A 24,067-nucleotide genomic window follows, 5' to 3' on the forward strand; every position below is an offset into this window, starting at 1 on the left:
AACAGTATTGGCAGCACGCTATTGAGGCCAATTTGCTCACTGCTGACCATCTTGGTCGCCTGCTCGAAGGAGGACAACACTTGGCAGACCTGGTTTATCTGCCCCCACTGCGCACAGGCTATGAAAGGGAGTTGTGGTGAAGCCCTCTGAGTGCCTAGTTCCATCAGGTACTCCCTCACCGCCCTTTGCTGCTCCCACAACCTCTTCAGCATGTGGAGGGTGGAGTTCCACCGCGTCACACTGTCCACAATCAGCCTGTGAAGGGGCAGATTGTACTTCCGCTGCAATTTGGACAGGGACGCGGTAGCGGTTGGGGAGCGCCTGAAGTGGCTGGCAATCCTACGCGCCTTTGCCACAATGTCACTCAACCCTGGATAAGTGCGCAGGAACTTCTGCACCACCAGGTTGAGGACATGTGCCAGACAGGGCACGTGCGTCAGACTGCCAGCATGGAGGGCGGCGAGTAGGTTGCTGCCGTTATCGCAGACAACCATACCTGGCTGGAGCCTTCGGGGTGTCAGCCACTTCTGGACCTGAGCTTGAAGTGCTTTCAGCACTTCTTCTGCAGTGTGTCTCCGGTCCCCTAAACTAACAAGCTGGAGCACGGCCTGACAGCGCACGTGCCCCACACTTGAGTAGCTACGGGGGCGCTTGCTGGGAGGCTCAGCAGCTGCGGAGACAGTGGCTTGAGGGAGACCAGCAGTTCTCCCCTGGACACCCCGGGGCGGCACCACAAGATCGGTTGCCGACGATCCCTCACCGACGCCTCGGAGGGAAACCCAATGGGCCGTGAAGCTGATGTAGCGTCCCTGCCCATGCCTGCTGGTCCAGCCATCCATTGTCAGATGAACCCTGTCGCTGACAGCGTGATCCAGCGACAGGGTTACATTCTGCACAATGTGCTGGTGTAGGGCAGGGACACCAGTCCTGGCAAAGAAATGGCGGCTGGGGACACGCCATTGGGGTTGGGCCTGCTCCAACATCTGCCTGAAGGGGTTGCTGTCAACTATGTTGAAGGGCAGCAGATGTTGGGCAATAACCCTTGCCAGGAGCCCATTGAGGGAACGCACACGTCGGTCTCCAGGGGGGAAGGGAGTGGTGCGGTCAAAGGCGTCTGAAATCGACGCCTGGCGCCGGACGGCAGTGCGGGACACAGACGTGGAGGGTGCTGTGGAAGTAGAGGTCTGGCTGCCGGTACCAGTACCTCTACTAGAGGGAGCGGGGGGGCATGACCTGCTGGAAACAGATGAAGATGTGGCAGGGGCTGCTGTACCCTGCTCACTTGTGGTGGTGGCGCTGCTACCACCACCACGCTTCATCTCCTCATACAACGCCCAGTGGTTTATCCTCAGGTGCTGGTTCAGGGCTGTGGTACCCACCCGAGCCAAACACTTCCCTCTCTTCACCCTCACTTTACAAATCCGGCAGATGGCCACGGTAGGGTTGTCTGCCACCAGGGTAAAGAAATTCCAGACAGGTGACTTCAGCACCGCCCTCCTGTCAGATGGGGTGACGCTTACTTGCACCTGCTGGGATTCGGTGCGCACAGGTGGAGCTGCCTGCTGCTGCTGCTGCTGCTGCTGCTCCTCCTCCTGACACCTCCTGCTGCCATCACCAGTGGAGACCCTGACGATGGTCTCCCTGGTGGTGACCTGGCGCACCGTTTCACCAGGGTGCCTACCTTCCCCGTCGTCACTGACGTAGTGAGCCGACGCGTCAGATGGCAACCATGATGGGTCACCCTCTTCGCCCCCAGAGATGTCAGACCAAGGGCTGAGATGTGTTGGTCTGAGGGAACCACGTGACATGGAGCCTCTAGCCTGGCTCCGCTGTCCCCTCACCCACGCCTGGGTCTGACTAGGTGCTGCTGTTTCCTGCACCAAAACAGCAGCACCAGTTTGAAGGGATGTCTCTGGGATACTGCCAGCAGGTATCCCATCCTCCTCATCCATCCCTTCAAAAAGGTCCTGACCATCAGGACAGAGCTGGAGGTCTGCCTGATGCATGGCCTCCCCCAAGAGATCCCTATCACTGTCGCTGTCGAACAGTAAGATGCTGGACTCTTGGGGGCTGGGGGGGGGTAGTACAGGCAATGGTGTAATGGTGGTACTACTGTGAGTCGGGACCGACGACTCAGTGGCACTGCTGTGCCCCATGTAGTCCACCACTACTTGAGCCTGAGATGGCAATATCGGGCGGCTGCCCGATGGGAAGAACTCCCGGATCAGGCGTACTCCCCTTGCACCCGATCCTCTACCACTAGTAGGGGCACGAGAGGTACCCCGTGCTGGCAGCGATCCAGCACTGGGAGTAACTCCCCTACCCCTACTGCCACGGCCACGGATGCCGCTCATAATTGCTGATATGTGTGTGGGGGGGTTAAACTTTATTGGGGGGGAAAATGTGAACAAAATGTGTTTTTGTGTTTTTTTTACAAGACAGGCACGCAGACAAAGACGTACACAGACAGCTACTAAACTATAAGAAAAGTAGTACACCAGACAAGGACTACAAAATTAAAGATAAAAAAAAAAAGCACTAAACAAACACTAACTTTTTTTTTTTTTTTTTTTTTTAAACACAAAACACAGACACTAAACACACACTAAGCTAAGCTAGATGAAATAAATGTACACTAACAGTGTGTACACTTACTACACAAAATTTAACTAAACTGAACACAAAACTTAGCTTTTATAAAAGCTCTTTAGGGAAAACTAAACAAAATTTGAACTGAGATGCCTATCAAATATCACTGAACAGCGAACCTGCAAGATCTGACAGTAACACAAGATGAACAAAACTTAGCTTTTAGAAAAGCTCTTTTATAAAGCTCAGATCAATATGTGTTCTGAAATCTCTTGCAAATATAACTGAACAGGGAGGATTGCAGGATCAAACAGTAACACAAATGAAAAAAACAGCACAAAACAGCACAAAACGTAGCTTTGAAAAAAGCTCTTGGGTCTATTGCTTTGAAAAAAGCAGTTGATATACTGGAAAAGATCCACTGGAATCACTAAATAGCAATGCTGGTGATGATCTAAATCAATCAAGAACAAAGACACAGGAAACCAGGAACACAGAAACAGCCTCCACACTCTATAGCCAGCTTCTGAATCTGCAATGAAATGGTGCTGGGAGTGAGCTTATATAATGTCCATGCAGGCAGGTTCCTATTGGTTGCTAACCTGTGACGAGTGTGGAAGGAGAACTCTGATTGGCTCTGATGCAAAAGGGCGGAGCAAATAATCGCGCAATATTCCTATTGCCGAATATTCGCATTGCGAATATTCGGCAATATAAAATGATCGCTTCAGCTACTCGGCCCAATGGCTCTAATCATACCAGCAATGCTTTCAGACGTCTATGGAGATCACTAGGATGTGATCTGTTTTAAAAATGAAACTGTAAAAATCGCTCTGATGCGGAAGATCGGGGCGAGGAAAATAATCGCGCGATATTGCGTTTGCCGAATAATCGCATTGCGATCTTTCTGGAAAATTCAATGAACGCTTCAGCTACTCGGCCCAGGGTCTCTAATGATACCAGCAATGCTTTTAGACGTCGATGGAGATATCTAGGATGTGATCTGATTCAAAAAAAAAATTGTAAAAAATCGAATATTCGGAATTGCGAATATTCACCGCGAATTTCGAAATATAGCGCGATTTCTCGAATATGCTATATTCGAGTCGAATATTCGCAATGCGAATATTCGTGAGCAACACTACTCATAATCTGTGTAATTATTAATTGTTTGGGTTTAAAGGGATGAGGTGGCAACTCTAGATGTTGGACTGCTATTATTTTGAAAACAACTGTATATTTTGCCTCCCCCCCATGAATCTGGTAATGAAATATCAAACTTTATAGAAGGGTAAATGTCCATGTGGAGCAATAGGCATTCCTAGGCAGACTGCCCTATGTATCTCCCTCATGTGATGCTGAGCATCCAATAATGAACAAACTGAAACCCAATGAATGAAAGGAATGTACCAGAGAAAAAGAAACAACTTACCGCGCTCTACCCAATATCCCATTTGGGCTTGTGAAAAACGTTTGGTGCTCTGACTTAGACCCCTTTAACACTGAGGAGTTTTTCAGGCGGTACAGCGCTAAAAATAGCGCCTAAATACCGCCTGAAAAACTCCTGCCCAGCCTTCTCAATGTGAAAGCCGGAGGGCTTTCACACTGAGACGATGCGCTGGCGGGAGAGAAAGAAATCTCCTGCAAGCAGCATCTTTGGAGCGGTGAGAGGAGCGGTTTGTATACCACTCCTTCCCATTTAAAAAATGGGAAACCACGGTAATACCACCCGCAATGCGCCTCTGCAGAGGCGCATTGCGGGCGGTATTAACCCTTTATCGGCCGCTAGCGGGGGTTAATACCGCACCGCTATCGGCCGAATCCTGCGGCAATTCCGATGGTATAGCGCCGCTATTTTTAGCGGCGCTATACCGCCACCGCGCCTCCCACCCCTGTGTGAAAGAGGCCTTATGCCGCGTACACACGATCGGTCAAACCGATGAGAACGGTCTGATGGACCGTTTTCATCAGACCAAACCGATCGTGTGTGGGCCCCATCGGTTATTTATCCATAGGTTAAAAAAAGCGAAATTGTTTTAAATTTAACCGATGGATACCTAACCGATAGAAAAAAAACGATCGTTAGTAGGCACAACCATCGGTTAAAAATCCACGCATGCTCAGAATCAAGTCGACGCATGCTTGGACGCATTGAACTTCGTTTTTTTCAGCACGTCGTTGTGTTTTACGTCACCACGTTATGACACGATCGTTTTTTTAACCGATGGTGTGTAGGCACGACTGATCATCAGTCAGCTTCATCGGTTAACCGATGAAAACGGTGCACCGGTCCGTTCTCATCGGATGGACCAATCGTGTGTACGCGGCATTAGGCATCTGTTGGCGAGTAAATGTTCAATCATCCAAAATAGTGCCTACTATTTTGGATGAGTGGTGGACTAGGGACAGGCCAGCTGGGGAGGAAACAGCAAAACGAAAAGCAAGGTTGGAATTCAACTGAACAGAAGGATCACACAGCCTGTAACACCTGCCATTTGTAAATGATATACTTCATTTTCTGTAATGAAACACATTTGAGTGAGTCCTATAACCCATGTCTTCTAGTAGTACAAATCCAGCTACTGGACATACTACAGTATATATATAAATCTTTATTCTCAAATAATACTAGCATATGATATATGAAGTCACAGTGGGTTTGATTAACTTGAAGCCAGTGACGTCCCACCTGTCACACTATCTAGCTTCATGCTATGACGGCTATTTTCAGCTGGTCACGTGTTACATTCAGATGATGGGTGACATTCCTTCATCCACAGACTGAGTACAAGGTCTGTAGCAGTCTCCCATAGAACTCTCAGGACCCTGTGATATTACTCAAGGATTTTTTTTATAACAAAATGTACACATTCTATTGTACTACACTGAATGGGTCACTGGAATTCTTTCAGGAATATTACTGTGTGCTTTAAATCTTCATAAATATATGAGCACTACGTTCCTACATGGAAATTAATGTGTTGCAGTAAGGAAGATGCAGTGATGAGATCAATCAGGGTAAGATACAATGTGAAAATGAATGTATTTGTATATTTTATTATTATGCCCATTTAGCAGTTATCTGTAAGCCATTGTGAAATGTTTGCAGCATGCAACAGCTGCGCATTTAGGATGTACATATTTAGTTTTTCTACTTGATTATTTTTTTTTTTAATTAGTTGTATAACAGTTTACAATGTATTCATTATAAGATCATGTTATTTTTTATATCAATATACATTAAAAAGCAAATGCTAACAAGTATACATATTCTTCATCAGTAAATAGCCATGCTGAAAGAGGCTCCTGCCATCAGGGAATACTGGGCCAGATTCACAAAAGAGATACGACGGCGTATCTCCTGATACGGCGTCGTATCTCTGAGATACGATTGTCGTATCTATGCGCCTGATTCATAGAATCAGGTTACGCATAGATAGCCATAAGATCCGACAGGTGTAATTGACTTACACCGTCGGATCTTAGGCTGCAATTCTAGGCCGGCCGCTAGGTGGCGATTCCATTGCGGTCGGCGTAGAATATGCAAATTACTAGTTACGACGATTCACGAACGTCCGCTTTGCCCGTCGCTCTAAATTTACTTTGTTTCCGTAGAGATACGCGGGGTAAAACTAAGGGTGCCCTCTAGGTGGCCTAGCCAATGTTAAGTATGGCCGTCGTTCCCGCGTCGAAATTTTAAATTTCACGTCGTTTGCGTAAGTCATCCGTGAATGGCGCTGGACGCCATTTACGTTAACGTCGAAACCAATGACGTCCTTGCGACGTCATTTAGCGCAATGCACGTCGGGAAATTTTAGGGACGGAGCATGCGCAGTACGTTCGGCGCGGGAACGCGCCTAATTTAAATGGTCCCCGCCCCATTTGGATTAGGCGGGCTTGCGCCGAGTGGATTTACGGTACGCCGCCGCAAGTTTACAGGTAAGTGCTTTGTGAATCAGGCACTTACGCTGTAAACTTGCGGCGGTGTAACGTAAATGGGATACGTTACGCCGCCGCAGCGTAACGCATTTGTATGTGAATCTGGCCCACTGTTTCCATGAAGGAGTGTACCTGGTTTGTAGCAATGTTTAGGTGGGTGGTACGTGTCAAAGTACACCTACATGAATGGCAAGGCCCAAAGTTTCCCAGCAGAATATTGCCCAAAGCTTCATACTTCCTCCGCCGGCTTGCCTTCTTCCCATAGTGCATCCTGGTGCCATCTCTTCCCCAGGTAAGCAATGCACATGCACCCGGCCATCCATATGATGTAAAAGAAAAAAGATTCATCAGACAAGGCAACTTCTTCCATTCCTTTGTGGCCCAGCTCTGATGCTTACGTGCAGAATGTACGCAATTTTGGCTGGGTCAACATGGGCACCGTGACTGGTCTGTGGCTACGCAGCCCCAAACACAACAAACTGCAATGCCCATTTTTTTTTTTTTTTTGCTTATAACACTCAGCTTCAGGGACAACATGTTGACTTGCTGCCTAATACAGTATATCCAACTGACTTTCAGATGCCATTGTAACGAGATAATCAATGTTATTCACTTAACCTGTCAGTGGTCAGAAATGTATGGCTGATCGATGTATAATTTAATTTGTTATACATATTATCATTTGTTGTTCATTATCTTAAAACCACAGAAAAGCATTCAAACCTAAAAATCATCATCATAACATCTGCATATATGTGACATCTAAGGTGAGATGCTAGACAATGGCTATGTATAACGTAAGTTACTGGGTGTCTGAGTATTTACACATTGATGCTCAGACATGCTGGAACATAATATTGTGGGATGTTATTACCGATTTTTTAAAAGGGTCAGGCTAGGTTCACACTGCTGCGAATTCAAAATCGCGGTAAAAATCGCGACTTTACCGCAATTTCGCGGCTGCGATTTTGCTGCGATTTCGGCCGCGATTTCGGCCGCGATTTAAGAGACATCTGTGCAGGGTTCAATGTAAATCGCGGCCGAAATCGCAAAAAGTAATGAAGTGAAATCGGTTAAGCGCCGCAGATGCGGCGTCGCACCGATTAGGACAGTGCCATTGCCGACAATTGCCGGCAAATACCGCTGATTTGAGATGCGATTTGACATGTCAAATCGCATCTCAAATCGTACCAAATCGTACCCAGTGTGAACCAGGGCTTAAGTGAATTTATGGGATCTAATTAAAGATACACCCTATGTAAGAAATGGGGTTGTCTGTTGATTAGAAGATTGTAAATGTCACTTGTGCAAATGGTGAAAAATTGACTAAGGGCTCTTTCACACGGAGCGGACCGTTTCCGGGTCCGCTCCGTGTGTCTCCGTCGGCTCAGCGGGGATCCCCGCTCAGCTGTCGGCGGATAGGGCGGTCCCCGCACACAGTGCAGGGACCGCCCTGTCTCTGCTCCGCTGTCCCCTATGGGGAACCTGATGCAGACGGACTGTCTGTCTGTCTGCATCAGTTCCGCTCCGCCGAACGGAAGAACAATAGGGTTTCTTCCGTTCGGAAAAGCGGATCCCGACTGACGCGGACGCTAGCGGATGCTCCATCCGCTAACGGACGCGTTCCCATAGGGATTCATTACAAGTCCGTTAACGGACTTGTAATGAACGGACAGGCGGAGCGGACGTGTGAAAGAGCCCTAAAGGCGGCCATACAAGGTTCGAATTTTCGAAAGAATTTTCTTTCGAAAATCGTATCAAAGAATTTTCGTCCGAATTTCGCACCGTTAGTGGGTTGCAGCAACAGCCGATTTTCGCGCGGCAAACAAATTAGAGAAATCCGACATGTTGGATTTTTTTTTAAAAACAAACGATTTTCAGATCAATTATGGGAGAATCGTGCGAGAAATGTAATATAAAAAAAAACGCATGTGCAAGAAAAGAATATTCCCAGAGAGAAACGAATATTCCCGGCAACATGAATATTTTCTCGGCCGAATTTCGAACATCAATGGTGGCATCATCGGATCACAAAAGAAACAAACTTTCTGATTTTGAAAAGAAAATTTGTTAGAAATTTGACCGTATATGGCCTGCTTAAAGTACACTATTAGATTTTCTGCAGATTTTTTGTCTTCAGATTTACCAAAACCATATAATATGAGGTCAAACTTTTAAGCCCCATACACACTATCAGTTTTCCTGCAGGTTTTTGTCTTCAGATTTACCAAAACCATCTAATATGAGGTCACACGTACACACGGTCGTTTTTTGTGATGAAAAAATACCGACATTTTTAAAAACTTCATTTTAAAAAACGACGTTGCCTACACACCATCGTTTTTTCAAAATGCTCTAGCAAAGCGCGGTTACGTTCAGCACGTACGGCGGCACTCTGTTCCATTCAAGCTCGCGTCATACCTTGCTTCTGAGCATGCGCGGGTTTAAAAACGTTGTTTTAAACGTCGTTTTAGCCTACACACGGTCATTTTTTATGACACAAAAAACGACGTTTTGAAAAACGACATAAAAAATTGAAGCATGCTCAAATCTTTTTTTTGTCGTTTTTCAGAAGACATAAAACGACGTTTTCCCCACACACGGTCATTTTAAATTACGTTTTTAAAAATGTTGTTTTTTTTCATCACAAAAAACAACCGTGTGTACGCGGCATAAGAGTTTCAATTCGTATGCAATCAGGCAGGGCCTTGCACTACAAGGTTTTGGTAAACCTAAAGACAAAAACCTTCAGAAAATTTTATATGGGGTGTCTGTGGGAATGCAGAATAAACTTTTATGCATGTGGGTAATGGCTCGTATTGCCTACTGATAGGATGGTGCACCATTAAAGGTGCTGCGTTTCCTACTTATATGAAAAATAAAGTGCTGATGTCCTATACACTAATTAATACATGAAAAAATCCATGCATAAATAAACCATATAAAAACCTCATCAGTGTCCAAAAGTCATCCAAAATAATTCATCATTGCCAAGCACCATCTGCTCTGTCTAACTTTTTACCTCACTGTAGAAGTGTGAAAGACATAACATTCTAATAAATATATATTATGTCCACAGAGACATTTCTAATCACAGCTTGGGTATGAGAAAGCAACATGGCTGCTGTGGTGTACGTAGGGTCCATTTCTAGTATCCGAGCTTTATGGGAAGGCCGAATCCAACAACACCAAGAAGACCTGAAAGCCCAGAAAGATCGCAGAGGAAAGAAGGGCGTGGGAGAGTGAGTGACAAGAATTATTTTTTCTGTATGGCCAGCTGCTTACATAGCATATGTATGTGTGCGTGTGTTTAATATACAGAACATACAGTATATGTGTAGCACCCTCTAGCTTAGTGTGCTAGATGTAGATACATTTTTTGTGAGCTGTACAGTAGGTAAATTTGGCTGGGCTGGCAGCCAGGCCTAGGCTAAACCTGAACAACAGCAACAATGTTCTCCTGCGCATAGATGTGATAGTTCAAGTCAGAAAATAATTCTGTAGTCAAAAGTGGATATTACTTTAGAGCAGTGGTTCTAAACCTCCTAGCGCGTGACCCCTTGATAAAATTTCCCAAGTTGTGGGGACCCCTAACAGTAAAATTATTTGCGTGTCAAGACAAGTAATTTGCGCCCCTAACCCACAGACATTTAGCGCTCCCTGAGTCCCTTCTACTCGTACAGTGTTACAACCCCTTATGGTACATTTTAGGATGTACCACTCTTTCTCTTTGTTCTCCTTTTTTTTCCCTTGTATCTCTCTCTATCCTAATTTCTTGTTTTTTCCCCCATCCCTCTCTCTAGCCATCTTTCTTGTTATTTCTCTTATTCTTTCTCTTGGTTCCTCCCCCTTTTCCTCTCCCTTCCATGTATTCTCTATTTTTATTCCTTCACTTACTCCTTGGTGGGAGGCCACAGGAACGTACCAGCTGAGCGGCCACATTCTCCAAGGACAGCCCTGCTGGGGGGGCCGCAAAAGGCTGGGAGAGCGGTGTGGGCTTTAGGAACAGCCCAGGATTCGTTGACCCCTGGCAAATCATCATTTGACCCCCGAGGGGGTCCCGACCCCCAGGTTGAGAACCACTGCTTTAGAGCCTTACTGCTCTCTATGGGCCATATTCTCAAATACTTTACGCCTGCGTATCAGCAGATACGCAGACGTAAGTCCGATCCTATGTTTAAGTGTATTCTCAAACTGAGATACACTTAAACATGCCTAAGATACGACGGCCTGCGCCGTTGTATCTTAGGCTGCAATATTTACGCTGACCGCTAGGTGGCGGTCAGCGTAGAATATGCAAATGACTAGTCACGCCGATTCTCTAACGTACGCTTGCCCGCCGTAGTGTTTTAACGTCGTTTCCGTAAGCGATACGTGGCGTAAAGATAAAGATGCCCCCTAGGTGGCGTACTCAATGTTAAGTATGGCCGTCGATCCCGCGTCGAAATTTGAAAATTTAACGTCGTTTGCGTAAGTCGTCCGTGAATGGCGCTGGACGCCATTTACGTTACAGTCAAAACAAATGATGTCCGTGAGACGTCATTTAGCGCAATTCACGTCTGGTAATTTACCTGACGGAGCATGCGCATTACGATCGGCGCGGGAGCGCGCCTAATTTAAATGATCCACGCCCCCTACCAGGATCATTTGAATTAGGAGGGCTTGCGCGGGTGGACTTTACGCGCCGCCGCCGCAAGTTTACAGGTAAGTGGTTTGGGAATCAGGCACTTGCCACTTAAACTTGCGGCGGCGTAACGTAAAGGACATACGTTCCGCCGCCTCAGATATTTAAGAATATGCCCCTATGATAGGGGTTGTCCTCAGAAGACTGTGGGAAAACAGATAACAACAGAGGGCACACTGGCCTAGTGCATTATCCAACAATAAATGTATTGAAGATAAAATATAAGATATAACTACTAACAAACGTAGGTAATGAAAGTGCTCATCAAGTCACTACAAGTGGCTGCCATCTCCCAGCTTTGCTGAAGCCTCTAGCACAAGCAGCACCTTACCATTGTCCCTGCTGGCTGACACGTTTAGAAGGAATGTCCTTCTTCATCAGAGCCAATGTGCTGGGAGATTGCAGCCACTTGTAGATACAATTAGGTAGATTCAGGTAGAGTTAGGCCGAATTAGGCCGAATTAGGCCAACTTATCAGTAGATAAGTCGACCTAACTCAGAATCTACGCCGACTTATGTTTAAGCGTATGCTCAAACAGAGATACGCTTAAACATATCTAAGATACGACAGCTTGCGCCGTCCTATCTTAGATTGCAATATTTTGGATGGCCGCTAGTTGGCGCTTCCATTGCGGTCGGCGTAGAATATGTAAATGAGGAGATACGCCGATTCACAAACGTACGTCCGGCCGACGCAGTTCTTTTACGCCGTTTGCGTAAGAGATGGGCCGCGTAAAGTTAGAGCTAGGCCCTAGTGGAATAGTAATGTTAAGTATGGCCGCCGTTCCCGCTGAGAAATTCGAAATTTTTACGTCGTTTGCGTAAGTCGTCCGCGAATCGGGATTTACGTCGTTTACGTCCACGTCGAAATCAATAGGCCCGTGCGGCGTACTTAGCCGCAATGCACACTGGGAAATGTAGGCGCCAGGCGCATGCGCAGTTTAAAGAAAAACATAAAAAACGTGAGGTCAAGCCTTATTACCATTAAACACGCCCCCCTAACACAGATTTGAATTTGGCGCCCTTACGCCGTAACTTTATTCCATTCTACCTGAATCTACCTATTGATGTGCACTTTCACTACCTGCATTTGTGAAAAGTTATATTCTATCTTCAATAAATTTGTTGTTGGATAATGCACTAGGCCAGTGTGCCCTCAGGTTTTTTTATATTTTTCAATGGGTTGAATCTGGGTCAGGGATGAGTGACCCAGGGAGGCTGGATGACTTATCAAGCAGCACCTCTAGCAACTCCCCCTGCTCTCTTGAACCTTGGAGAAGCTTCCAGAAGTAGAGGATGGAGCCTAGGAGGGGCCACTTGGAGTATTGAAGAGGGCCCCAGCCAATCCCCCAGCAAGAGGACTGGCAGGGGGTGGGCACCTCTTAACCAGTTCCAGACCGCCCACCGCACATATACTGCGGTAGGGCAGCCCGGCTGTGTGGAAAAATGTACATGTACGTTGTCCGTGCAACCTAGTTTGGGGTGCGCACACACATCGCCAGCAACCCACTCTCAGTGTGACTGGATATTGCTTCGATCGTTCTGGTGAATGAAAGAATGGCGGTCTGCTGATCTTTGTTTACATCAGCAAAGCAAAGCAAACAAGCAAACCTTCTGTCAGGAACAAAGAGATCTGTGCTTCCTGTTAATCAGGAACACAGATCTCTCTGTTCTTGCAGTGAGTCCATCCCCCACACAGTTAGTAAGCACAATGAGGGAACACATTTAACCCCTTGATCGCCCCTGATGTTAACCCCTTCCCTGCAAGTGTCATTTATACAATGTCAGTTAATTTTTTTTAGCACTAATCACTGTATTGGTGTCACTTGGCCCCAAAAAGTGTAATTTAGTGTCCAATTTGTCCACCGCAATGTCATAGTCCCGCTAAAAATCGCTGATCTCCACCATTACTAGTAAAGAAAAAGTCCCAAAATCTATCCCATAGTTTGTAGACGCGATAACTTTTGCGCAAACCAATCAATATACGCTAATTGGGATTTTTTAACCAAAAATATGTAGCAGAATACATATTAGCCTGAATTGATGAAGAAAACTGAAAATTTACTATCAAATACTAACCACAATTTTCCTTTCCTGATAGGCTCCATGGCAGCACTGTGGGGGTTAGCCCTGCCTCCATAACTACCCTATAGGACTGCCCCATATATCTTTGCTCTAGGTTACCAGCCATGTTCCATAACTAGCCTACTCCAGGCATTGGGAGGGGACTCCTGTTGCCATGGAGCCTATCAGGAAAGAAAAATTCTGGTAAGTATTTGATAAGAAATTTTTCATTTTCCTGACAGGCTCCATGGCAGCGTACGTGTTGGAAATAACTCGCCAAACACACCTGGAGGGGCCAAATGCTGAGCAAAGAAAGCAAAACACCGCAAACCGACATTATATGCAAACCAAAATTAACAGATGACAAGGCAGCTGGTACAACACAGTAGTGAGACACAAATGTGTTGATAGAAGACCAGGAAGCCGCTCTACAGATTATTTCAGGAGCTACATGTCAAGAAACTGCCCAAGAGGTCAAGATGCTCCGAGTTGAGTGTGCTGTCACTGCCTCTGGAGGAGTCAAGCCCTTTGCTTTGTAAGACCTTTGAATGGTCTGTACGATCCATGCAGCAATGCATCTAACCGAAGCCTGCATTCCATTGTTTTTTCCGCGGAGAAGGATGAAAAGAGAATCCGATTGTCTAAAGGGAGCCGAGACTTCCAGGTATTGCTTCAGAGTGTGCCCCACATCAAGGGGATGGACATCCTGATTTTCCGTTGACCTAAAGGTGGGAAGCACAATTTCTTGATTTTCATGGAAAACTGTGGTCACTTTAGGGTTTGACCCCAACATGGGAATTAACACTGCTCTGTCTGGAAAAAAGTTAGAAAAGGCTCCTTCGAACCCAATTTGAGACACTCTTTTGGCTGAAGTAACAGCCACCAGAAAGATGGTCTTGCGTGTGAGATCTTTCACTGAGAGAGGCTTGTCAGGATCAGATCCGAGCTTAGAAAGGAAAACAGCCGTCACAGAGAGACTTGCTGGCAGGGACCGGGGCCCTACATCCCCCAACATGACTTCTCCGCCCCTTGCTGGGGTGAGATGAGGGAGGATCTTTACTACAGTGTCTGGACTTAGAAGAGCCGCGGTGCCTGGATCCAGAGGAAGAGTGCCGGTGGAGTGATTTAGAAGACCTGCTCCTTCTGCGGGAACTTGCTGCGGATCAGACCTGGAAGGGCTGTGGGAAAGAAAACAGGTACGAGAAAAACTATATATTAACGCTAATGCCCTGGACTCACTCTCCCCCCCCCCAGCAGGCAGAACACTGGAATAGTCCCACATTCATACCTGCTGCGAGAGGGCTGGCCACCAGGAGGCAGTGAAGGATCCATAATATTCCAGATAGAACACTGCAGGTGGGAAATAAGGATCAGTCACAGGTAGGGTTTAAACAATCCCCTAAAGGACATTATTTACCTGGGATAGCCGCAACAGATGCATGGGGAAGTCGCGGCAAGTTCCCACGATCATACCCGAGGCTCTGCAGGCTTCCCCACAATTTTAAACGTGGTACCGCGTGACGTCACGACAGCACCAGACACAAGACACTCACACGCATGAGCGAACCAGGCCTCATTTTATTTCAGGGACCCCGCATGTGCAGACCGTACGCCAGGACCCTAAAGAGAGAGAGAGCGGCGGCTGTAGCGCAGAAGAAACCAGCAGCCAAGCACAGGGACACAAGCCGGCAGGAAAGAGAAATAGACACAGGATCAGAGGTAAAACCAATACAACATATACAGACACTGCTGCCATGGAAGGCAACGTCCATCTTACCCCTCCAACTACGATCGCTTAAGCCGAGAGAATCCCATACACACACTGGACTTATAGCAGTTAATGGCCGCCTGCTCATAGCTAGGCAATCAGGCCTATGCGTGCTCGCCTAATGACAGACAGGCTTCCAGCTCTTCAGCGCTTGTCTGCATATATAATCCATACCTGCCTTAACAGTCAAGGCTTATCGGAGGGATGAGACTAGATATGTGCATTCCCGTTCGTACGAATGTTATTTTCGTACGAAAATGTTCATTTTCGTACCCGCAGAATAATGTGTACATACGAAAAAATTTAAGCACCAAAATACGAAAACGACGGGATTACGAATGAGTCACATAACGAACAACCGCAAATACGAACGAACGATCCGACGAAAATACGACAAAACGAAAACGGCAAAAGAACGAATATGACATCTATAACAAAAGACTTGCATTCTTTATTTTGTTTGAATCCTTGTTCTGTTCGTATTTTGATTTTCAGTCGTATGTTCATATGACATCTAACAAAAGATTTTCATTCTGTATTTTGTTTGATTCCTTTTTCTGTTTGTATGTTCATATGACATCTTATAACAAAAGATTTGTATTCTGTATTCTGAATTCCTTCTTTCTGTTCGTAATTTGGTTTCAAAATACAGAATGCAAATCTTTTGTTATAAGATGTAATTTTCGTTTTTTTGAATGGACAGTGAGTGTAGTTAGTTAGTGAAGCAGCTTCTCTTTTGTGCTGAGTACAGTAGTACAGTAGAGCCAAATAAACTTTTCTGTGGATTTTCGTCTGAAGGGAGAGATCAGTTGGCTAGACTTTTGAACCTGGAACCCAAAAATGGTTTTCTGATGGAGTTTAAAAACGAACGAACGTTCGGTAAAACGATCGTTTTTATGTTTGTTGTTAAAAAAGTCTGACCAAGTGTATGGGGCTTAACAATAGTTAATATGGATGAGCCGCGTGTTGAAAGTGCCGCGAATCCCGCAATATATTTACGAAAGTACAAAATGATGAAAATTCACAAAAATTATTGTCTAACAAGTAACGAACATGAATTAAACAGAATAACGAACCATTCCGCATGTACGAAAAATAAAACGGTAACCAAAATACGAAGCGATCGGAATACGAAAAAATCGCATTGTACGAAAAACGAACGGGAACGAACAGGAAAACGGGCGTCTTACGAAAAACTAACGGGAACGAACCTACGGAACGATACGAAACAGAACAAAAAAAAACGAAAAAAAATTCTGTGCACATGTCTAGATGAGACACCATATAAGTTGTCCGATCCTGATCATAAGGGAGTCGTCTTCGGGTAGGAAAACCAACGACTTGGTCCTACGGAGGAGGACAAAAAAGGAACATGGCTGGTAGCCCAGAGTAAAGATGTATGGGAGAGGTGTCCTATAGAGTAGTTATGGAGTAGCCAGGAGGGCTAGTGAAAGATGCTGCTGCAGCTTGGAAGGCTGGCAGGGCCTGAAGAGGTGGTGCTGGGACCAGTGACCACAGGAGGAAGTGCAGTAAATGAGTTAGTGTTGTCACTCTACATCCTAGAATATAGGGGCAGCGCGTCCATGGCAGGGTGGGGATCCCAGTTCACTTGCGGCTCCTACGTGGGGTGCGCTTCATATGGAATACATATTTAACATATGGCTGGCCATACATCTGTAAGCAGAAAGCATGAGATAGCTCACCTACCAAAACAAAGGTGCTGAAGTATGTTTTTGTTCAGTTCTATGACACACAGACACATCCACAATGGAAAACATGGTTTTGTGTTTAGTCTTGCATGATCGTATTAATTTTATATGTAGCACTACCCCCAGAGGAGCTGCTGGTTTGTTTTGGGTGGCACATTTACCTCGTGGCTCTCCAAATTCCTAGGGGGGTTTGGTGCATATAGCAGATGTAGCACTACCCCCGGAGGAGCTGCTGTTTTCTTTGGGTGGCACATTTACCTCATGGCTCCCGCAAATGCCAAGGGGTGAATGATACGTATTGCATTTGGTAGCAGTAAAGGAATGTTCGCAACAGGTGCTCTTTGCTGTGCTCTTTATTAGGTGAACAGCAGATTCAGGCGTGATGGTAGGGAAACAGTCCTGCTCCCAAGCGTAACAGTTTTCTGCGCCACTCCTATGTGAGTGGGTTTAGCGTACCCGGAAAGGCCTCTCTCACTGACCTTGCAGCCGGAGTATCACTTGAACATTTGTAGGATAAAGTGCCTGCCACATACCATCCTTGGTGAACTTGAACTTGAGGAAAAGTCTCTGCCACAGACCCTCCTTGGTGAACTTCAGAGAGACACCCCTGCCACAGGCCCTCTCTGATTTGTAGTTACGGAGGAGATCCTCCTTAGATGAGTTACGCCTGGATTTCCTTCAACTTGTCGCCCAGGTACCGACAGGTGATCAATCCTTCAGTGTCTGGCTACCTTGATCCCCGGTGGTTTGTCGGGGCCCTTTTGGACCGCCAGCCTCTCAATGGCGCTCCTCAGACGGACTCCCCACCGAACAGCAATACAGCTTGGGATCCTCAAAGGTGGCAACCCAGTCACTCTGATCTCCCTCTAAATTTAACTAGCACCGGTACTAAAAAGTACACAGGCGCTACACAGAAGTAAAGGAATGTCCGCAACAGGTGTCTTTTGCTGTGCTCTTTATTAACCAGCCAGGTAAAAACAATAAACTTGTGGCGAATAAGGTAGAGTTGAAGGAAGAAGGAGAATAGCAAATTCAGGCGTAGCAATAGGGAAACAGTCCTGCTCCCACGTGTAACACTTCTTTGCGCCACTCCTGCCTGAGTGGGAATAGCGTACCTGGACAGGCCTCTCTCACTGACCTGGCAGCCAGAGTATCGCTCGAACCTTTGAGAAGAAGTCTCTGCCACAGACCCTCCTAGAATGGATTCAGTGAGAAACCTCTGCCACAGGCCCTCCTGATTGTAGTTACGGAGATGTACCTCCTTACTGGAATTAAGCCTGGAACTCCTTCTAATTCCTTTCAGGTACAGACTGACAGGTGACCAGCCTCCCAGTGTCCAGATACCTCGATCTCCGGTGGATTGTCGAGACCCTATTGGATCGCCAGCCTCTCATTGGCTCTCCTCAGATGGACTCCCCACCGAACAGCTATACCGCTTGGGATCTTCAGGATTGGGAACCCAGTCGACCACTGGGCTCCCTGCCACGACTTAAATGTTCCAGACCCATATGGTCCCGGAACCAGTAACTCCGGTAGGCCATAACGCCGGGCGCCTTGGTGCAGACACCCTAAAGGTGGATGCCGCACTTGAAGAAGAAGAAGACCCAGAACCAATGGCGTCTGCCCCATAAATACCCTCCCCCAGCATGCACAGCGAGGCTCAACCCTCCTGATTGGCTGCTGGGGAAGAGCACCCAAACCTTGACTCCACTGCTGCCACCTACTGCCCTGGGGTGGGAAGAACACCCCAGCACAACAGAATGAGCCCACAGCACAGGCAAGCTGAGACAGAGACCCAATTTGAACGCCTAATTAAACTGACCTGGCCCCTCCTCCCCTTGTCCTATGTCCCCCTCACTCCAAACCCCCTTGCTACTGTTTGTTTTTATTGTTGATATTTTACATGGTTTCTCTTTTCTTTTATGTACACGAGCTATCAGTTCGTCTATGAAGTATTTTTTCTTTCTTTTCTTGGATTGCTTTTTGGTCCAGAATAGACCAGCGGACCTCCTTCCAGCGCTTAGACACACCCTTCAGGGTGTATGTGGCGCTGTAAAGAAATCTTAAAATCAATCAATCAATCAATCAATCAATTTTAACCAGATCAGAGTTTAACTACACTCTGACCTCTTTCCAAATTTAAATAGCACCGGTACTTTGAAGTAACCAGGCGCTACACATATTTATTCCCAGAGGATTAATGTTATGTTCCTGACACCTAAATAAAGGTGCTGCTTCCTATAAAAATCCTTAATTTATGCTGCCAGGTACCACCCAAAGCTAGGGTGACCACATTTCCAAAGTGCCATTCAGGGACACCCCTCCCCACCCCCAGCATGCACCGGTCAGTGATGTCACAAGGGGGGGGGCTGTGCCAACATGTGATGTCACTGGTTGGCCACGCCCCTTGCCAATTTAAGCATTTGTTTCATCTATGTTAGCCCAACATTGCATCTGCAGGGGGCCACTTATATTCACAGAGTGTAATTGTTCTTACAATATTGGGTTAACATACATGAAACAAATGCTTTTTATATCTAAGGCACTAAAGTTGTATATAAAAGCCCGTACTCTATACTACAAGAGGAATACAAATGACCAGAGGGATCTGGAGTAAAAATTGGACATATGCTGACCTTCCTGATTCCTACACTGACCTTCCTGATTCCTACACTGACCTTCCTGATTCCTACACTGACCTACCTGACCCCTACACTGACCTACCTGATTGCTGCACTGAAATACCCGACCACTAAGCTACCTGATTCCTACACTGACCTACCTGATTCCTACACTGACCTACCTGACCACTACACTAACCTACATTATCCCTATACTGACCTACCTGACCCCTACACTGACCACAACACTGACATACCTGATTGCTGCACTTAAATACCTGACCACTAAGCTGCTTGATTCCTACACTGACCACTACACTAAGCTACCTAATTCCTACACTGACCACTACACTAAGCTACCTAATTCCTACACTGACCATTACACCAACCTATCTTACCACTACATTCCTGATTCCTACACTAAGCTACCTGATTCCTACACTGACCATTACACCGACCTACCTGACCACTACATTCCTGATTCCTACACTAAGCTACCTGATTCCTACACTGACCATTACACCGACCTACCTGACCACTACATTCCTGATTCCTACACTGACCACTACACTAAGATACCTGATTTCTACACTGACCACTACACAACCTACACTGACCACTACACTAAGCTACCTGATTCCTACACTGACCACTACACTAACCTACGTTATCCCTATACTGAACTACCTGATTGCTGCACTTAAATACCTTACCACTAAGCTACCTGATTCCTACACTGACCACTACACAACCTACCTGACCATTACACTAACCTACCTGATTCCTACACTGACCACTAAACTAAGCTACCTGATTCCTACACTGACCACTACACCAACCTACCTGACCACTACACTAACCTTCCTGATTCCTACACTGACCACTACATCAAACTACCTGATTCCTACATTGACCACAACACAACCTACACTGACCACTACACTAAGCTACCTGATTCCTACACTGACCACTACACTAACCTACATTATCCATATACTGACCTACCTGATTGCTGCACTTAAATACCTGACCACTAAGCTACCTGATTCCTACACTGACCACTACACAACCTACCTGACCACTACACTAACCTACCTGATTCCTACACTGAGCACTACAACTAAGCTACCTGATTCCTACACTGACCACTACACCAACCTACCTGACCACTACATGAACCTACCTGATTCCTACACTGACCACTAAACTAAGCTACCTGATTCCTACACTGACCACTACACCAACCTACCTGACCACTACACTAACCTTCCTGATTCCTACACTGACCACTACATCAAACTACCTGATTCCTACATTGACCACAACACAACCTACACTGACCACTACACTAAGCTACCTGATTCCTACACTGACCACTACACTAACCTACATTATCCATATACTGACCTACCTGATTGCTGCACTTAAATACCTGACCACTAAGCTACCTGATTCCTACACTGACCACTACACAACCTACCTGACCACTACACTAACCTACCTGATTCCTACACTGAGCACTACAACTAAGCTACCTGATTCCTACACTGACCACTACACCAAACTACCTGATTCCTACACTAACCACTACAACTAAGCTACCTGATTCCTACACAACCTACACTGACCACTACACTAACCTACCTGATTCCTAAACTGACCACAACACTAAGCTACCTGATTCTTCCTACACTGACCACTACATTAACCTACCTGACCACTACACTAACCTATCTGATTCCTACACTTACAACTTCATTGCAAGTTGTGCAAGCCCTTCACATTTTCAGCCACTGCTGTTAACCCCTGCAGCATCAGATGACTACTCGGGACAGTATCAGGCAGCACTATATAGCACTGATGACCAGTGCTATATAGTTCTGTACAATGGCCATTCCCTCACAAGCAGTACTATATTTTGGGTGTTTAATACTACACTTGCTGGTCAAGGCATCTCTTGCACCTTTCTTCTAATCTGATGTTTTATGATAATGTTCAGCACAGAGTTAAAGGGGAGAAAAGAGCATGCTCTTATGTGTTTTTCTATTCTGCTCCACCAGAATCTCTAATGTATGGGAGAGCCGTATCCAATTATCAAGACTGAAGGAGAAGATCTGCAATGAAGATGGAAGGCTGATTCTCAGGATTGAAAAGGAGGAATGGAAGGTACGTCAGCTTCAAAAGTGCAATTAGTTCTGTGATGATCACATGAAAGAGTCTTAACACACCTCTGAAAAAGAGGGAAGGTATAGAGACACAGGAGAAATTTCTTTATAGTATAGTAATCAAATGGTACGTGATTTTTAAAAGGTTAGATGATTATCATCAATTTATACTAACTGGTTGCTTGATACCTTGTAAATGGTCAGCAACTGGTCAGTGTGCATGGTGAATATTTCTGTCTCCATGCAGATCTTTAGAGGATAGAATGCTCTCTAGGTAAATCAAAAAAGTAATCAACTAGTTACGTGCTGCCACCTAGTGGTAAGTGAAAAAACATATCTAAAAAAAGCTGCTGCTATCACTTACAGTGCTTTGCAAAAGAATTCCTCCCCCTTGGCATTTTTCGTGTTTTGTTGCCTCACAACCTGGAATTAACATGGATTGTTTGATCATTTAATTTACAGAACATGCCCATAACTTTGAAGATTTTTTTTTTTTATTATTATTATCATTAAAGGGGAGGTTCACCCTAAAAACGACTTTCTCTTATTACACTGGCCCCCCCACACTACAAAACGATTATGCCTATTAGTTTTTTTTTGATGCTGTACATACCTTGATACAGCTTATTCACCCGTGGCTTCCGGGTTGCGAGTCCCGCGGGAGTGGGCGTTCCTAACATGCTGGTGATTGACGTTTTGACAAAAAACGAGCTCCCCCCGTCGCGTAAGCTGCGTCACGATTGGCGAAAGGAGCCGAATGGCGAGTCGGCGCTATACTGCGCCTGCGCATCGCCGTTCGGCTAATTTCGGCAATCGTGACGCAGCTTACGCGACTGGGGGAGCTCGTTTTTTGTCAAAACGTCAATCACCAGCATGTTAGGAACGCCCACTCCCGCGGGACTCGCAACCCGGAAGCCACGGGTGAATAAGCTGCATCAAGGTATGTAGAGCATAAAAAAATAACTAATAGGCATAATCGTATTGTAATGTGGGGGGCCAGTGTAATAAGAGAAAGTCGTTTTTAGGGTGAACCTCCCCTTTAAGCAAACAACAAATAGGACAAAATAACAGAAAACATCAATGTGCAAAGCTATTCCCCCCCCCCCTAAAGTCAATACCTTGTAGAGCCACCTTTTGCAGCTATCACAGCTCCATGTTGCTTTGGATAAGTCTTTACGAGCTTGCCACATCTTACCACTGGGATTTTTGCCCATCCCTTCTTGCAAAACTGCTCGAGCTCCTTCAAGTTGGATGGTTTGCCGTTCTGAACAGCAATCTTTAAGTCTGACCACAGATTTTCTATTGGATTGAGGTCTGGGCTTTGACTAGGCCATTCCAACACACTTACATGTTTCCCGTTAAAACCACTCAAGTGTTGCTTTAGCAGTGTGTTTGTGGTCATTGTCCTGCTTGAAGGTGAACCTCCGTCCTAGCCACAAATCACACACATAGTGGTACAGGTTTTTCTCAAGAATATCCCTGTATTTGGCACCATTAATCTTTCTCTCTATTCTGATCAGTTTCCCAGTCCTGACTGCTGAAAAACAATGGTGCTCTTTGGGTGATGTGATGTGTTGTGTTGGGATTGCCTACACATGGTCTGAATATCCGACCAAAAGCTCACATCGAACATTTGTTGTCAGAAATTCAGATCGTGTATATGCGGCATTAGGTTGCACACAGGTGGACATCATTTCACTAATCATGTGACTTCTGAGGGTAGTGGGTTGGAGCAAAGCTTTTTATGGGCTTCATAACAAAGGGGGTGAATACATACGCACATGGCAATTATCAGTTTTTTATTTCTGAAAAATAGTTTTATGTATATATTTTTAAAATTTTACTTCACCAACTTAGACTATTGTGTTCTGATCCATCACATACAATTCAGATTAAAAAAACATTGAACTAAAGGCATTGAACATGACATGACACGTGACTTTGTTCTGCCTAATGCGTGCAGAGTAAGGATGAGCCAAACAGGGTATTACATAAAGGATATAAGAGCCTCCATAGTGTAGTAGTTTAAAAAACTTAAGATCTTTTATTTAAAATAGATAGAATAACATCAAAAAATTGCAGAGTCAGCAGCATACACCGGAAGTTACGTCACCCAGCTTCTTCCGACTTGTTACGTCACAACACACGTGACTATATTATATTTATAAAAAAAAATGGTCATTCGGCCATAACAGTATAACTCAAGGCAAAAAAAAAGTTTGTGTTGGATGGAGTGGAGAGGGATTAGTCAGGTTTTATTGCAGTCTGTTTCCCCCATTAGGGAGACTCACCCTCTCTGTTTGTCCTGTTTACCATTATCATTGAAAGTAAAAGAAAGTCCCACATTTTGGGTTGTCCCTAGAAAAGTAATAGAGAAGAAAAATTCCAATAAGGATTAGTGGCGACCTGTCTATTAAGGGCGCACAGGCGTCACCCCCCCTTTCCAATGCGTCCAGCCCCATACAGGGTGCCGGACACAAGGATTCCAATGGGGGGGTGGCCAGAGGCTCTAATAGGCTTCAAAAAAG

The 24,067-nt window shown here is 45.6% G+C and overlaps 1 protein-coding gene across 4 annotated transcripts in view; it reads left to right on the top strand.

The window, feature by feature from the left end:
- The window catches only part of LRRC39 (leucine rich repeat containing 39), a 54,787-nt gene that overhangs the window by 13,623 nt on the left and 17,097 nt on the right, over positions 1–24,067 (top strand). The window contains exons 1-3 of one of the 4 annotated variants that reach the window (XM_040359948.1): positions 5,333–5,607; positions 9,608–9,770; positions 21,435–21,540. In XM_040359948.1, the coding sequence (XP_040215882.1) occupies positions 9,646–9,770; positions 21,435–21,540 (231 nt within the window). In that variant the 5' untranslated portion in view covers positions 5,333–5,607; positions 9,608–9,645. Of the gene's footprint in view, positions 1–5,332; positions 5,608–7,272; positions 7,296–9,607; positions 9,771–21,434; positions 21,541–24,067 lie in introns of those variants that run through there. The other 3 variants (XM_040359951.1, XM_040359949.1, XM_040359950.1) reach the window with 3 other exon arrangements.

Source organism: Rana temporaria, chromosome 7 (genome assembly GCF_905171775.1).
Source record: "Rana temporaria chromosome 7, aRanTem1.1, whole genome shotgun sequence".
In the NCBI taxonomy this organism is placed as follows: Eukaryota; Metazoa; Chordata; class Amphibia; order Anura; family Ranidae; genus Rana; species Rana temporaria.